The sequence below is a fragment of the Ipomoea triloba genome, chromosome 1, assembly GCF_003576645.1.
Source record: "Ipomoea triloba cultivar NCNSP0323 chromosome 1, ASM357664v1".
NCBI classification, from domain to species: domain Eukaryota; kingdom Viridiplantae; phylum Streptophyta; class Magnoliopsida; order Solanales; family Convolvulaceae; genus Ipomoea; species Ipomoea triloba.
In genome coordinates, this window is record NC_044916.1 from 35,634,972 (window position 1) to 35,648,230 (window position 13,259).

Genomic DNA, 13,259 nt, shown 5'->3' on the forward strand with positions numbered 1-13,259 from the left:
CCCCCCCCCCCCCCCCCCCCAACGGGCATCATCTTCCCTCTCCGCCGTTTTCAATTCAAACAGCCTCCCAACACTTCCCTGCTCCCGTTAACCGTTGCCCTAACGGCGGTAAGGTTTCCGGCCGGGTACTGATTGAGCGGGGATGGAGAATTCGGATCTCAAAGATGCATCTCAGTGCGTGAGGGTCGCCGTCAACGTACGGCCATTGCTCACTTCGGAGCTCCTCGTTGGCTGCACCGATTGCATTACGGTAGTCCCCGGCGAACAGCAGGTGCGAAAGCAAACTTTCATTTCTGCTCACCTTCTAATTTTAGATATAATGCAGTGTATTGAGCATTAAATTTGAATTGATCTGCCTGACTTATGAGGATTTATGTAAGCAAATTGTTTAGAATAGGGAAATGTGTTGCTTAGAGTCTAATAGAATGGTTCAAATCAAGTAAAGAGGTGTAATTTTTTTCCCAACAGGTGCAAATTGGGTCACATGCATTCACATTTGACTATGTGTTCGGGAGTGCGGGATACCCGTCCTCGCGCATTTTTGACGAGTGTGCTCTGCCATTGGTTGATGCTTTATTCCAAGGCTATAACAGTACTGTTCTTGCATATGGTCAGGTATCGACATTACTTTTGATTTACTAGATGTATTGCTTTCAGCTCTGTTGTTTAAATTTTAAGGGCTTGGTTGATTCAAATCTGATGTTGAAGGGATCATAAAGCTTTATACCTCTTTAGTTTAATCCCATCTTTTTGGAAATGAGTTGCATACTTGCATAATTCCAAACCTTTAAGCTAACAAATTGCAATCACCCATATGCTCGAGTTTTGTATTAATTTCAAATGCTTTGTTTATGTTGTCAAAAGACTGGTTCAGGGAAGACCTATACAATGGGCACAAACTATAATGGAGAAGACTACACTGGAGGGGTAATACCTAGAGTTATGGAAACTATATTCTCTAGGGTAGATGCCTTGAAGGATTCTACTGAATTTCTAATTAGAGTTTCTTTCATTGAGGTAAGGGAAGTGACCTTTTGGTGATTTAGTAATGCATCATTTCTTATTAATAAATTGATTTATGATAACCTGTGATTTTGCAGATTTTTAAAGAAGAGGTGTTTGATCTGCTAGATACAAATCCTCCGGCTATTTGTAAAGGCGAAGGGGCAAGGGCAGCTGGGCATGCTAGAGCTCCCATTCAAATCAGAGAAACTGCCAATGGAGGAATTACGCTTGCTGGTGTTACAGAAGCAGAGGCTAAAACAAAAGAAGAGATGGCTTCCTACCTCTTGCAAGGTGCAGTTTCGCGTGCCACTGCGAGCACAAACATGAATAGTCAGTCAAGGTATTGTCTTTATTTTCCATAGCATCTTATGCTACATTAGTTTGATGAAGGTGATCCATCCAACTATATTGGTATTTTTGTAATGATCTTATTATCATTAATGTAGCAGTAGCGTGACAAACTGGAAAAACTAATTTTTTATGATCATATTGTAATCACAGCCGATCACATGCCATTTTTACCATTTCCATTGAACAAAAGAGAATTGGTAAGTGCCCAATTGGAGGAGCACCCGATGACATTGGAGATGATATTTTATGTGCAAAGCTTCACTTAGTTGATCTTGCCGGTTCGGAGAGGGCAAAGCGAACTGGAGCAGATGGAATGCGTTTGCGTGAAGGTGATAAACTCTAATGCTTATGTATTTACTGAAAATTTATGCACTAGTATTTTTTTAAAGTGTTCAAATTTGTTCTTTTTTATTGTCTTTTAACAGTTAGGTTTCTATATTGCCTAAGTTGTCATTTGACAATTTTATGCCTTCTTTTTTTTTTTTTTTTTACATTATGGTTTTCTTATGATGTAGGAATACATATCAATAAGGGGCTACTTGCTTTGGGAAATGTAATTAGTGCTCTTGGTGATGAGAAGAAGCGAAAAGAAGGCGCTCATGTTCCATACCGAGATAGCAAGTTGACGCGTTTGCTACAGGTTAGATATTTTCTTTTTATTTTATTCTTTTCTTTCTTGTTAGACAATTTTGTGCTTTAATTTCTTTGTGGTCTTTTTCAGGATTCTCTTGGTGGGAACAGTAAAACTGTTATGATCGGTATGTTGTGTGCAGTAATATTATGGTATTTCTAAGTTATTTTTTATTAGTTGTAGAGATTTTATAGGATTATTCAATTGTAATGCTAACTTTCTCTGGTGATCTTTTATTTGTTTTTGTTTTGATGAAGCTTGTGTGAGCCCTGCTGACACAAATGCGGAGGAAACTTTGAATACTTTGAAATATGCAAACCGTGCTCGTAACATTCAAAATAAAGCAATTGTAAGTTTCAACTTGTTATAAAATAAATACATGTTTTATTTGGCTCTGATTTTTTTCCAATCATAGGTTAATCGCGACCCAACAGCTGCCCAGATGCAAAGAATGAAGAGTGAGATTGAGCAATTGCAAGCTGAGCTTCTTTACTTGCGTGGTGATTCCAATGTTCCATTAGAAGAACTACAGGTAAAAATTTTGTGATTGTATCTTTGAGCAAACTTGGTTATCAGTTATTAATTTATTGGCTTTGATTTACAGATTCTCAAGCACAAGATATCCTTGTTAGAGGTAAGCAATATGGAGTTGCAGCAGGAACTTATGGAGTGCCGGACTAATTGTGATCACTTGTCAAAGCGAGCTATTGATGCCCAGGTTTAAAGATCATCATGATTTTTTATTTAATTCTATAATTGATATCTCTTTCTATCTGCATCACTTTCTTACAAGGACTTGGTTTAATAGGTTGAAAGAGACAGACTCATTATAAAGCTTGATGGAGCTGAACACAGTAACCACTTTGATAGCACTGATGATAAATTGGATCAGGTTTATTTTGCTTACTATTTTGAGTTAATGTTTACTGTTGCATGACTTTCTTTCAGTCTTATTTATTCTTTTTTGCTTTCTAGAAGTTTGATCTGGTGAAAAACTATGTCTCCAAAATTCAAGAGCTAGAAGGAGAATTACACCGTTTGCAGAGATTAAACAATTCAAGGCGTACTGTATCTGACGGTTATCTTGGATTGGACTATGATGATTTTCACTCAAAGGGTTCATCTTCTGCTGAATCTGACACTAGAAGCACAGATGTAAATGGTAAGTATGTTATGAATTATACATAGCTTTGTGCATGGTTTGTTGATCTTGAACTTTGGATATTAATGATTTATTGGACTATACTAGATCATGTATTTAAAAGAAGAATATGTTTGTTTTTTGACTTTTTTCTAGATATAATCATCTTGTCTGTATTTGCTGAAGATTTCTGTTTCTGAGAAATTAATATCTTAACCTGAGCCTTACTGCTTCTTGAAGGTGGGGCTGAAGTTGAGGAAAAAGAGTTAGAACACTGTTCTCTTCAAGAAAAGTTGGATAGGGAGCTAAAAGAATTGGACAAAAGGCTTGAACAGAAAGAGGTATAGTCAGATTTTTTGAGGTTTGCCTTCTGAAGTTAATGAATTAAATTTTAAGGGTACTTGTGGGTATTAATAGCCTTTGTTTGAGATTGGATATAGCATTGTTGTAAGAGGGTTATCTGTTGTAAACTGTAAAGATGCTTGTTTTTCTTCTGCATTGATCCTATTACGCTTTTTTTTGCTTACTGAAACTTTAAATACATAATGACAATTTCTTTTTAACACACGCTGTCTCATATAATAGGCTGAAATGAAGAGATTCGCAACTGTTGACACCTCAGTTCTTAAGCAACATTATGAGAAGAAAGTTCAAGAATTGGAACAAGAAAAAAAGTCCCTACAGGTGAACTATTTCTTCTTTCATGAGATCAAGTGTATATTTTTTCTTGCTCATTTTAGTTCAACATCTCTTCTCATTATACAGAAAGAAATCGAGAAACTTCGACACAATCTTGCAAATTTGGCATCCAACTCTGATGATAGTGCTCAAAAACTCAAAGAAGAGTATCTTCAAAAGTTGAATTTCCTAGAATCTCAGGTGAGTTTTTATATTTTTCCCTACGCTAATTGAAGAGTTTATGCTGCTACATTAGTATGTGATTGTTACATATTTATCAACCAGTACTGATTGATTGATACCAACTGCCTCTGCAGGTTGCTGAATTGAAGAAAAAACAAGATGCTCAATCTCAACTTTTAAGACAAAAACAAAAAAGTGACGAGGCTGCTAAACACCTTCAGGACGAGATACAGAGGATTAAGACACAAAAGGTACTGAGAATGGTGTTTAGATACTTGTGTGTATAAAGTAACTAGTAATTTCTGACTCGTGGGTTTCTGCTTTTACTATAGGTTCAATTGCAACAAACGATAAAGCAAGAATCTGAACGTTTCAGATTATGGAAAGCATCGCGAGAAAAGGAAGTCCTTCAGGTAATTATGTTCTTAGTTAATATCCTTCCTTGCCTTCTTTCCCTTAGTTTTCTTTGTTTTACTCTTCTCTTCATAGTAGTGTTTTTATTTCAACTGGTAGAGGAAATATTTGCAAAATTGTTACTACATTTGATTTCTCATACATTGTCATTTCTACAGCTTAAGAAGGAGGGCAGACGGAATGAATATGAGATGCATAAGTTGTTAGCATTGAACCAGAGGCAAAAGATGGTAAACAACTCTACTACTACCATTATGGCATTATCATTTTTGTTATTCTTCATGATTTATTTATTTACTGACCATCAACAGGTTCTGCAACGAAAAACTGAAGAAGCTGCTAATGCAACTAAACGACTCAAAGAGTTGCTAGAATCTCGAAAAACATCACGTGAAGCATCTAGTAATACGATGACCCTTTTAAATTTCTTTACATACTCTATAATCTGCCTTATAACTCATTATCATTTTCATTTATGTAGGTATCGGGAATAGTAATGGCCCTGGAAGTCAGGTATATTTTTCTGCTATATATATATATATATATATATATATATATATTTCTGTATAGATCTGAGCTAATTATTGCTTTTCAATTCACAGGCACTATTGCAGGCAATTGAGCATGAGCTTGAAGTCTTTGTAAGGGTACATGAAGTGCGGTCAGAGTATGAGCGCCAAATGGAAGAGTATGTTTAATTGTGTTTGTTACAAGGACTACTTATTTTACCCTTCTAGTATCTGGAATTGTTCCATTCTTAACCAATTATTGACTTCACTTTCTACAGGCGAGCTAAAATGGCCAAGGAGGTTGCAGACTTGAAGCAAAGTAATATAAGGTTGGTTCGAATTAAACTAGGTGATATACTTTTAGCACCAGTTTTTGATGTGTGGGGTGTTCATATTGTTACGTCATTTCCTTTGCAGTGATTCCCCACAGATAATGTCCCCTGGTGCTAGGAATTCAAGAATTTTTGCACTTGAAAACATGCTAGCTACTTCATCCAGCGCACTTGTTTCCATGGCATCACACTTGTCAGAAGCAGAAGAGCGGGAACGAGCATTTAGTGGTCGAGGACGATGGAACCAAGTTAGAACTCTAGCTGAAGGGAAAAATATTATGAATTTTTTATTCAATTTAGCATCCTCTTCCAGGTAACTGCAATTTTTTAAGTCAAAATCCTGTTGAGACAACTCTACTGGTTATAGTAGTAACTAATCTTTTCTTCTTGTTTCCAAAAGATGTCAGTTAAGGGATAAGGAAGTTGAATGCAGAGAGAAAGATTCAGAAATTCGGGAGTTGAAAGAAAAAGTTGTCAACTTGGTTGGACAGCTAGAATCACATAAGGCTGAAATAATTCGTAAGGAGCAGCAAATAAAGGTTAGTACAACCACTAAATATTTCTAGTATGTTAATGTTTCTTCGTTCTAAGTATGTGAAATGCAAAGCATGTATAGAAAAGAATATGATTGGTATGCATAAACACACAGTAATTATGGATTGATATTTTTTAAAAAAAACTTTGTGCAGAAGCTGGTTTCAAAGAAACAGTCCAAGGTGGAGAATAATGGCCAAGGACATGTTTATGACCTAAGGCCAAAGGTATAATAGTTGCAAACCCTGTGAGTGTATTTGGAGTTAAAATAAAGCATAATCTCTTTTTTTGTTATTTATTTATTTTTTATAGGGAAGCCGTAGTTCCTTTGTTTTCAATGGTGGAGGACTATTAGAAGATATGGACATGGAGATATCAGATTCAGATAATAATGATAATGATTCTGACGTAGAGTACATGCCACCTTGCTGCGAATGCAGTAAGAACTCATCCTGCAAAACGCAAAGGTGCGAGTGTCGAGCTGCAGGACGCGATTGCATTGTGTCATGTCGGTCTTCCAAGTGCAGTAACATGGAACACAATGCAAATAAATCTTCTGAGCATGCAGGAAATACCGGAAACACCACAGAAGGTGATGAAACTGAGGGCGAAAAGAATCATCAGGCTCTCGCTTCTCATGGTGCGATGCTACTCCAAACCGCCTTTTCAGATAAGACTGAGACAAAGGATGAAGGGGGATCCAAAAGAAAACCTCTCTCTGATATTGGAAATACACTGGTAAGGCAAATCACCTGCGACTCCGAGGCTCATTGTCTTCTGTTGCTACATTTGATACAGTTATTAATTAGGTTTATCCGTTTTTGTTTTTCACCTTTCAATGTATCATGGACTTCATGCTGTAGGTGAAATCCAATGCTCCTAAACCACCCAATCAGAGAAAAACATGGCGGAAATCCATGCGAAAATCTGTCATTCAACTCGTTCCTTCTGCAGAACCTGCTCCTGCCGCCTCTCAAGATCAAAATTCTGCAGCTCCAACAAAACCAGATAACAACAACAGCACGGCCGAGACTCCTGACATTCCATTGAAGTTGCCGCGAGCCATCAGTTCCACATTAGCCAATAACACCCTGAAAGATAGAAACTCTAGCTCCAGTGATTCTGTTCATGATAAGGATTTTCACCTGCCAGCTCCCAAAAGCCCTCAACGGAGGCCAAGGACGAAGAACGAGAAAGAAAACAACTGAGTTCTTTTGCCCAATGAGACCTATGAATGTGTCCAAAAAACCAGTGAGTTTTAGTTTCAACAGATGTTGATTCTTGTTGGTTTGGTTAATAGGAGAAGTTCCAACATTCTTGTCAATCTCAAGTGTGAGTTTTTGAGGTTCAGCCTAATGGTAGGCCAAGCCTCTGTTTACTAGCAATCTGTGCTAAATGTTAAGCTTGATGATGGGTTAAAACCTTAAAACCCTGTTTTAGGAGGTTGGTCATGTTTGATTTTTATCTCCTTTGTCATGTTACATTGTACCCAACTTCCAAAAAGGCTACGAGGAAAATGTAGTTTATATTTAAGTGATGTATATTTTTTATTTTTATTATATACATTTTTAAATACTCCGTATGTTTTACTTATATTTATAAAATTCTACTATTGTACTTTGCGGTGGCTTTTTAGGAAGAATTGTTCACCTATGCCGTGCCGTAATTTAGTACTACTATCTGTCCAACAACCCAAGTCAATATTCCACGTTCCGTTTGTAAAGATATTCAACAAAGGACACTAGATACATTTGCAAGTTTTGGTACACCTAGGAATCACGTTTGGTTCAATAATAATTAAAGCTTGTTAAATCTAATTTGTTTGACAGAAACAGTGTTCTATGATTTAAAAGACTAAAAAAGGTAAATCTTAGGTAGGTTATTTATAACTGGTTAGCCTCAGATTATGAAGATCACTCTCATTACTATTTTTTGAAGGACAACTTCCAATCAAGCTAGTTGGATAAGTGGCTTTGTAACCACAATGACTTATGTTCGATTCCATGTGATCTAAAAGACTACAAGGAGGCAAATTTTTGGTTATTTATAACTAATTGACCTCAAATCAAGAATATCACTCTCACTACTATTTTTTGAAAGACAACTCCCAACCAAGTTAGTTGGATGATTGGCTTTATAACCACAAGGTCTTATGTTCGATTCCATGTGAAAGTCACATAGAATCGAACTTAAAACCTTGTGGTTACAAAGTCAATTATCCAATCGACTTGGTTGGAAGTTTTCCTTCAATAATGGTATTCTCGAAAGCAAAGAAGAAATAGCCAAGCTAACAATCAAGATTTCACGAAACGTAACAAAATCACTCTAATACAATCAGTCGCTAAAAGCGATCTAATAGAGTAATACTAGTAATGGGTGATTAAAGATTTGAATGTCAAAGTGTAAAGCCCTAAAACTTGTTGTCATTCAATCTACACATGTATTTGACCAAAAAAATAAAATAAAATTGCCACCTTAATAACATCATTTTATGCACTCTCACAAACAAGCGCGCGTACACACACGCACACTCTCTACTAGTTTTTGCATTTATTGGGATGAGACTACTGTAGTCAAGTCTTGATCGACCCTTATTTGGGAGCAACTTTCTCACGAGCATGACTATATGCACATGGGTTCTAGCAATTTAAACCTTCCACTTAAACCAACATCTTTTATTAATTTTTTTAATAGTAAAATCGAGAGTTAACAATTAACGACTTAACCTTGACAAGTATGTCCCATACACAACATATTATCAGTTTATAGTTTACTTTATATTTTTTTTCTCCAATAAATGCAAATGGATACTCTTTTCCTATTGATGAATGATAATAGACACATCTAATAATTAAAAGAAACAAATATTCCAAATATAGAAAATATCAATATATATTGGAAATAAATTGAAAGAATAATGGTTGATGGCAAGCAAAGTCAAAATATAATTTCTTGTAGAGACAAGAAACTCCCATGCAATTTCAGACCACATGTGAGACGTACCATACAATCCATAAAGCATTTGCCGATTTGTTTCTATCAAACCAAAGGGTTCCATGTGCACCCACACATTATATTGTTCGTTAGATGACACAAAATACCATCAATGATTGAAGATGAATCCCATCAACGTACAAGGTCAATATTTTTTTTTTAAATTTAATTAATTCGTTAATTAATTTTCATGGATCTTGACAACTTATCCTATTTGTCTTTATCATTAATCTTCCTCGTCATAATAATAAAAATAAACTTTAAAAAAATTGACATAAGGTCGCATATTTAATAATTATTATTATTGTTTGATGTATGTGTGTGTTATTAAAAATAATATAAAAATGCCCCGAAAGGGGTTATTGAGTTTCAATTTAGTTTTCACTTTTAATAATAATAAATCTCCTATTTCATCTATATTTTGAGCATATGTCAAAATTCACCTTTGCCAGTAAAGAACTCATGTTTTGCCGTTATTCACAAATTGATGACAACAATAACAAAAAAACTACCACAGTTCATTTTCCATTGTCGAATACTACTACCATTCGTCGTTCATCATCAAATAACATATAACTTCTTGTCGTCACCGTCTTACACCTAATCATCGTTGACACTGTGAGATGAGAGTACAGTAGAGGAGAAAGAAGAAAGAATGGAGAAGATATATATTAAATTTAATGGAGATATAATTACATTTTTCATGATATAACTATTGTTTTTGAAACAAAAAAAAAAAAAAATCCCTAATCCACTATATAACTACTGTTTAAGAAACATATTTAAGGAGAAAAAGGAAAAAAAAAAAAAAAAAAAAAAAAAGACCAAATCCTTGTCTGACATAACCCCAGTGGCCAAGAAGTTGACACTTGACACAAACAGACGTGGCCATTCAAGTTGCTCTGGCAATCCAAATCTGACGTGGCAACCAACATTTCTTGTAATTGGATTGTCCTTCTCAATCCTTGTCACCAATCATATCCACTCAATTTTCCTCAAATGCCAATGCTACCCTCATATCAATTCCACATATACACCAGATAGATCATTTCTCACTCAAATCGGATAGAGAGTTGTTGCTCCAAATAAAATTTGATAGAGGGTCCGAAATATAACTGAATTAGTTTCATTTGGTCAAATGCAGATATCAGTAGCATGGTATTAGAAAAAAAGGTTTGATTTAAGATTACAAGTGACATTCATAATATATTCTTGTTGTTTTTTGTCAGCTGGAATTACAAGACAAGATTTACTTAGTGCATACGTGGTTGTAAGTTTTTATTGTCAGTCATAAAAATTAAATTTTTTTAGCTGATTAGAAAATCCACAATTTTACTACTACAAAATTTACACGTGATAGCTTTCATAAGTAGCTCAACTTGTCATAGAGATAAAATTTGTCACAAAAGATAAAAAATCGAACCTTACAGTAACAATATGGGAGCAAAAATCTAACATCTATTCGGTCATTATGATTTATCACTCCACAATCTTATCAGACCGGAATGTATGGTCGCCAACTTATGTATTATACCACACACAATTTTATTTTATTTTATCTTTTAAAACATTTTTACTAGGAAAGAAAAAGTTAAAATTTTTGTTAAGAAATAGTGTAAGAAAATTAACTTATAAAAAGAATATATATTTTAAGATAAGACATAGCAAAAATTGAACCGTTTTTACATAGATCATATAAGAATATAATAATATAAGAATATTATAAGTACAAGTATTATATAGTGTAATACAAATAATTCTACAATATAATATTTGGTGTTCAGGAGTTGAGCTGTATGAGAAGCTGTGAAGAAGAAAACAATCACACGGCTTCAAACTCCTGAGTCCTAAAGATAGAGAACACCCTAAGCCTTTCTCTTCACTCTTTCGCTCTCTCTAAATCTTTATCTTCTTCTTTCTTAGAAACATCAATTTCAGTTCTCAAAGCTTTTTATGTAAACATTATTATAGCGTTTAGCAGAGGCCTCTGATCATTATTCCTAAGGTATTTCTATAATTCTATATACACGTATTTTTTTCTTGGTTGATACTAAATTTTCAGAAAGTATTCGACTTTTTGATAGTTGAGGAAAGTACTATGATTGTTTTGTGAAATCCCAGGTTGGAATTTTTAAAAAGTTGCCTTTTTGCCTTCATCTTTGGGTCTTTCTATCCACATCTTCTGCATACGTGCGCTGTTGTAAAGATCTGAGTTTGTTGTTTGCTTATTGGAAGATATATGGGTTTTGTAGGAATTGTAGCTTCTTTCTTTCTTTTTAATCATTATTTTTTTCGAAAAAATAAAATTCTTTTATTTTTGATTCATTGAAAAGAACACCTTTTTCTTCATGTTGTCTACTGCATAATATTAACGTGAATTATTTACTAGTACTTTTTTTTACGAAAAAAAGGAGCTAAATCCAGCTAGTTTTGGTAAAATTTTAAGAATTTTTTACTTTTTTGATAAAAATCTCAACTTGTGGTTTTCTTTTGCTTTTGCGAAAAGGGCTATTTTTAGTTAATACTGTGTCTCGTTTTCCATGGTGTTTCTTGGTTGTCATTTTGTACTTTTGTTTCAAGTTGAAAGCGGTTGACTTGTGAACGTTGAATGGTACAAAGATTAGAAAAAGGAAAGGGGAAAATGAATGAGAGCTTGGTATAATAGTGAAAGAGGTAGTTTTTGTATTTCTTTGAATGAAGTTGTGATTTTGACAAGGTTCCTGTGAGCCCTTTAATCTGCTCTCATTAATTAGCCTCCTTTCCCTCTCCATTCTTCATTCTTGAATTTTGCTTCAAAGCATTTACTGGTGATAGGGTTTTGATTTTGATTTGGGGATTTTCAGTTTCTAATTTTGAATTTCTTGGAGCAGGATAACCAATCTGGTTGATTTGGTCAGCATATTGAGTTTTGATGCAAAGGCTGCATTGAGTTTTGCATTCTATCTGGTGAAATATCTGTCTGAATACCCGGAGTATTGGATTTCGGTTTTCTCTTGAAGATCCAAGCAATTCTTGGGCTTTTGCAGAATGGCTATAGCATTGACCTCCTTGTCATGGTGGCTGTGGAGTGGGAAACACCAGGAACCCAAAATCTCGAAAGGGAGTACCTTAAACCCATTGCCTGAATCTGGGCTGTGGGAATTGGATACAGTGAAGTTTCCCCTCGATCGCAGGCAAAATATGGCTTCCACTTCCAGAAGGGTTAAGCGGAAATGGCACAGCAGGGAGGAGAGGAAGGTTGATAAAGAGTATGACATTGTTCTTGTGCCATCGGATGGCGGATGTGTGTCGGGGTCTGATTCTGATGATTCTGATTGGTCAATTGGATGGATGGAGCCTCATGGCTCGGGCTTCCAAAGTGACGATGAATCAGATGATAGTTTCGCTGTGCTGGTTCCTTGCTATGGGCGTGGTGGTGGTGGAATGAATTTAGCAAACAATTTGCAAGAACAGTTTCTGAGCACCATTCGGAACATCCCAGATATATATGCCACAGGTAAGAATCCCCCTCTGTGATTGCTCCCTTTTTACACTCGTTTGTTTCCATTCATTATCTAATTTATCTTCCCTGATTGGTATATCCGGTGCAACTTTATTTAATGATTAAGATGATTAGCTAATATCGGTCTTCCTGAAGTTATTGATGAGTAGTATTCTGCAATAAGCATTCTGTTAAATGTTTCTTTGTATACTTCATTTAATGTAATAGGTTTGATTGCATAAGATGCAGGAACACACAGGCACGCAAAATATATATATATAAATAGAATTTAAGCCGCTTATAATTCTGGAAAATTTATGTAGTTGTGTTTCCTGATATTGTGTTACTCATCTTATAAGACTAATTCACATTATGGACATTTCATGAGTGTGGGAGTGCATTAAAAAGACGAATGAAGTATGAAATAAGAAACACATATCCTCAAAAACTCTCGGTTTGATTTGCAGACAACACAGACAGCAAGACATACATGGAACAATGGCTTTCCTCACTTCAGAATCGTTAAAACTCACAAACAAGAAGAAAGGCGGGGGAATCAAGTACACTAAGATACGAGAAGAAACATCTGAGGATTGAGATATTGTGCTTCCTATACGATCGTGTGTCTAAAGTAAAAGACAATGAAGAATGTAAATATACAGTTTTAGTACTAGGTTGATTATATGGTGTCTTGTCTCTTGGCTCTCTAGCTTAGGCTTAGAAAACGCTAAACCAGAAGAAGGAAGGGAGAAGGCGGGGTTATGTCGTGTGCCTTACAAACATTCTTTGGAGTATATAATTATGTAACATCTATTGCTTGGTTCTTTATTCTACCTGTTGCATATAGATCAGTTTGATTGTGAATGAAGATGTTCTACTGTAAATAACTGGATAATGTATCATCTTTATTCTACCTGTTGCATATAGATCTGTTTGATAATGTTTGATTGTGACAATGAGGGGCAACCCCATCTTTCTTTCTTTCTCTGTTTTTTTTTTTTTTTTT

General features: G+C 35.2%; 2 protein-coding genes across 3 annotated transcripts; both read left to right on the forward strand.

Moving 5' to 3' along the window:
- Window positions 1-34: 34 nt before the first annotated feature.
- LOC116001298 (kinesin-like protein KIN-4C) lies at window positions 35-7,351 on the forward strand. Of its 2 annotated transcripts, none has more exons than XM_031241185.1 (27): window positions 35-271; window positions 469-615; window positions 865-1,017; window positions 1,101-1,345; window positions 1,507-1,685; window positions 1,872-1,996; window positions 2,078-2,114; window positions 2,245-2,336; window positions 2,403-2,519; window positions 2,592-2,705; window positions 2,796-2,879; window positions 2,963-3,149; window positions 3,369-3,469; window positions 3,714-3,812; window positions 3,894-4,007; window positions 4,124-4,240; window positions 4,322-4,402; window positions 4,562-4,633; window positions 4,715-4,805; window positions 4,885-4,916; window positions 5,006-5,091; window positions 5,191-5,241; window positions 5,330-5,557; window positions 5,645-5,783; window positions 5,934-6,005; window positions 6,091-6,516; window positions 6,642-7,351. In XM_031241185.1, exons 1-27 carry the CDS (start codon window positions 143-145, stop codon window positions 6,984-6,986), a joined length of 3,663 nt encoding a protein of 1,220 aa, XP_031097045.1. In that variant the 5' UTR covers window positions 35-142; the 3' UTR covers window positions 6,987-7,351. The 2 variants fall into 2 exon arrangements, with proteins under 2 accessions (XP_031097045.1, XP_031097050.1); XM_031241190.1 differs by having other exon boundaries at window positions 143-271; window positions 2,966-3,149.
- A 3,196-nt stretch (window positions 7,352-10,547) lies between these two features.
- On the forward strand, window positions 10,548-13,206 carry LOC116033396. Its single transcript, XM_031276142.1, has 3 exons — window positions 10,548-10,777; window positions 11,643-12,268; window positions 12,721-13,206. Exons 2-3 carry the CDS (start codon window positions 11,800-11,802, stop codon window positions 12,777-12,779), a joined length of 528 nt encoding a protein of 175 aa, XP_031132002.1. The 5' UTR covers window positions 10,548-10,777; window positions 11,643-11,799; the 3' UTR covers window positions 12,780-13,206.
- The last annotated feature ends 53 nt before the right edge of the window (window positions 13,207-13,259 follow it).